At 43.2% G+C, this 3,722-nt stretch overlaps 1 protein-coding gene and 1 non-coding gene across 2 annotated transcripts; one reads left to right on the top strand and one right to left on the bottom strand.

Annotated features, from left to right (window-relative positions):
• Positions 1–688: 688 nt before the first annotated feature.
• LOC143597108 (small nucleolar RNA R71) lies at positions 689–795 on the bottom strand. Its single transcript, XR_013146836.1, has one exon. It is a non-coding gene; the product is annotated as a small nucleolar RNA R71 (small nucleolar RNA).
• A 981-nt stretch (positions 796–1,776) lies between these two features.
• Positions 1,777–2,586, top strand: LOC143597107 (uncharacterized). Its single transcript, XM_077075701.1, has one exon. The coding sequence runs from the start codon at positions 1,777–1,779 to the stop codon at positions 2,584–2,586; it is 810 nt and encodes a 269-aa protein (XP_076931816.1).
• Positions 2,587–3,722: the final 1,136 nt, after the last annotated feature.

Here is a 3,722-nt window from a genome sequence, read left to right as displayed (position 1 = left end):
TTAGCCTTATTGATATTTTTTATATATGTTATTTTATTTATTTCATTTTTATTCATCTTATTTTTTATTTTTTATTTTAGTTTAGTTTTTAGTTAGTTTCAGTGTCGTTGTTCGCATTCTGTTTTGCGTTCTTCTGGGTGATGAATGTCCACCACGCCCGGTCCTGAGCTTGTTTCACCTCTTTCTGAGCCTGAGCGACATCTACGAGAAGGTTTGAATAGGAGAGCACGCGAGGTTGCCGAGGTCACTGAAAACGAAGAAGTTGAGGATACCAACACCCCCGAGGTAGAAGAAGAAGAAGAGATGGCTGACCCGAACGATCAAGGTCACATGGACGACTTTGCCACACCATCACTTGAAGGTTATGGCAGCAGCGTCACGCAACCCGAGATTGAAGTGAGTTTCGAGATCAAGTCGAGCATCATTCATATGGTTGAAAATTTATGTTTCTTTTCATGGTCTCCAGAACGATGACCCTCATGCTCACGTTTCACATTTACTTCAATTATGTGTGACATTTAAAATTAATAATTGTTTTGATGATGCCGTGAGACTTAGACTTTTTCCGTTCTCACTTCGCGGGTCTACTCTAGAGTGGTTAGAGGCACTCCCTTCTGGTTCCATCACCACTTGGAATCAATTAGTTGAGCAGTTTCTTCTTCAATATTTCCCACCCGATAAAACTGCTAAATTCCGAGCAAAGACCACAGGTTTTCGTGTCGATGATGACGACTCACTTCATGCCGCATGGGAGAGGTTCAAAGGCTTTTTGAGAAAATGCCCTCATCATGGTTTGAGTCACAAGCTTTAATGTCGTACATTCTTTGATGCTTTATCCGGTGCACAAAAGCATGCCGTCTATCAGGTTGCGGGAGGAGATTTTGGTAGGTGTGCCCCGAATGAGGCGCTTGATATCTTGGATAAAGCTGCTAAGAAGAGTTTCGCGTATAATCCTCCTCGTAGTATTTCTTCCTCTCAGGGTGTTCATCACATTGATTCAAACACCCTTGTCTTCGCCCAGTTAGAAGCTCTTACTAAAAGATTTGACCAAATGCAATCAGATTTTGTCAAATCTAGTTCTCATTGTTGGCTGTGTGATGGAAAACACTAGACCAGTCAGTGCCAGCAGGCCATTGTGGTGGAGGATATTGTGGGCCGCCAAAATAATGTCTACAGCAACACCTACAATACGGGATGGAGAAACCACTCCAATTTTCAGTTGGAATGATGGTGGTACCAATTAAATCAAATGCCACCGGGTTTTGACAGAAAGCCAAATTATCAAAGTCAAACCCAAAATCAATCTTACCAGCAAAAGCCTCAATTTCAGGGTTCCAGCGGTGGTAATCAGTCAGGTGGGGGGACTAGTGTTGAAAGCCTTTTGTCTCAAATTTTGCTAAGACCGAGACCTCAAACAAATTGGTTGAGCAAAGGAACCTAAAAATTGATGAGACTCTTCAAAGGCACGATCTTGAGTTGAGGAATCAGAAAGCGTCCATGCATACCATCGAAAATCAAATTTGATAGATTGCTCAACTCCTCTCTAAGAGATAGCAGGGTAGCCTTCCTAGTAACACCGAAAGGAATCCGAATGCTGAGGCTAAGTCTATTACCCTGAGGAGTGGTAGGACTACAATTCCTGTTGATGCATATGTTTCCATAACAAAACCGATTGTTGATGAGATCAAGACTGAGACTCCTAGTGAGGTGCACAGTGAGCCAGTCAGGACTTATGTTCCTCCCATTTCATACCCAGGCTGTTTGAAGAAGCAGAAGATGGAAGAACAGTATGGGAAATTCTTAGAGCTTTTTAAGCAGCTATACATTAATCTTCCGTTCTTTGATGCATTGAAAGAAATGACGAGGTATGCTAAGTTCTTGAAAGAGGTCCTCTCGAATAAAAAGAAGTTGGAGGAGCTTTCTTATGTGACTTTGAATGAGGAGTGTTCCGCGGTCCTTCAGAATAAATTGCCCAAAAAAATGACCGATCTGGGCAGTTTCACCATTCCGTGTTTGATCGGTATTTTGTCGGTTAGTAATGCTTTAGCCAACCTAGGTGCTAGCATAAACTTGATGCCTTATTCCGTTTTTTCCAAACTAGACCTAGGTGAGCCAAAGCCTACTCGCATGAGCATCCATCTTGCCGTCCGTTCTATGAAATATCCTCGCAGTATAGTTGAGAATATGCTTGTGAAAATCGACAAATTCGTGTTTCCTGTCGATTTTCTGATCTTAGACATGGATGAGGATAAAAATGTACCACTTATCCTAGGTCATCCTTTCCTACCTACTGCTAGAGCTCTCATTGATGTTTGCACCGGCAGACTCACTCTTAGAGTTGGAGACGAGGAGGTAACCTTTGATATTGGGAAATCCATGCGAAACCCACGTGATCATGATGATGTGCTTTATATTGATACCATTGATTCTTGTGTGTGTGAACACCTTCAGGACACGTGTGAGGAGAGTTCACTGGATACTCAGTTGATTAGTAGAGATGGTTATGACCTTGCCATTGAGCCTCTACTTGAGGAGTTGGTCTATGGTGTAGACCACGAGCCTCCTGAGTGTTTGGAAGAAAATTGATGATGTCAATCGCGTTGCCTAACCGAAGGCAAAACCTTCTGTTAAGGACCCACCATCCATTGATCATAAGGAACTCCCGCGCAATTTGGAGTATGCCTTTTTGGAGGATGGGTCCCACTTGCCTGTTATCATTTCTTCGAGTTTGTCGAGTGAGGAGAAGGTTAAATTGCTTACGGTACTCAAAAGGAAAAAACGTGAAATCGCTTGGAAGATCATGGACATAAAAGGGATCAATCTATCCTTTTGTACCCATAAGGTCTTGATGGCGGAGGAGTAAAAACCTGTGGTGCAGCATCAAAGGCGTCTCAACCCCAATATGCAAGACGTTGTGAAGAAAGAGGTCATCAACGTTTTTCTAAGCTTCACATGCGGGGCTTGAGGTCGATCGAGCAAAAATTGATGCCATTTCTAAGCTTCCACCACATAATTTGGTGAATTCTATTAGTAGTTTTCTTGGTCATGCGGGTTTTTATCGGCGATTCATAAAGGACCCTTCCCAAATCACCCGCCCAATGACTAAGCTCCTTGAGAAGGATGCCCCGTTCGTTTTCTCCTCCGAGTGCCTTCGTGCATTTTAGTTGTTGAAGGAGAAATTGGTGAACGCTCCTATCATGGTAGCCCCCGACCGGACTCTTCCTTTTGAGTTGATATGTGATGCTAGCGATTTTGCAATCGGGGCGGTTTTAGGTTAAAGACGAGATAAGAATTTTCACCCGATTTACTATGCAAACAGGACTCTGAATGACGCGCAGGAGCACTACATGACTACGGAGAAGGAGCTCCTTGTGGTCGTCTTTGCATTCGATAAATTTTGGTCTTATCTTGTCCTTTCTAAGACCATCGTGTTCACGGATCATGCAGCACTTTGTTATCTTTTCAGTAAACAAGATGCGAAGCCAAGACTCATTCGTTGGATTTTATTTCTGCAGGAATTTGAGATTGAGATCCGTGACAAAAAGGGCGCTGAAAATGTCATGGCCGATCATCTCTCTCGTCTTGAGTGCTCAGCTACATTGGAACAAGTGGGGGTCCACATAAATGACAATTTCCACACGAGTCTCTCATGCATGTCAAGACGCGAGGTGAAGATCATCCTTGGTTCGCGGACATCGCGAATTTTCTCGCAAGTGGGATCG

This window comes from Bidens hawaiensis, unplaced genomic scaffold, assembly GCF_021521415.1.
Source record: "Bidens hawaiensis isolate Kalapana, Puna unplaced genomic scaffold, B.hawaiensis_p1.1 tig00047578_1, whole genome shotgun sequence".
NCBI lineage: Eukaryota > Viridiplantae > Streptophyta > Magnoliopsida > Asterales > Asteraceae > Bidens > Bidens hawaiensis.
The sequence above is the reverse complement of the archived record's forward strand: the minus strand, read 5'-3'. Positions and strand labels throughout refer to the sequence as shown.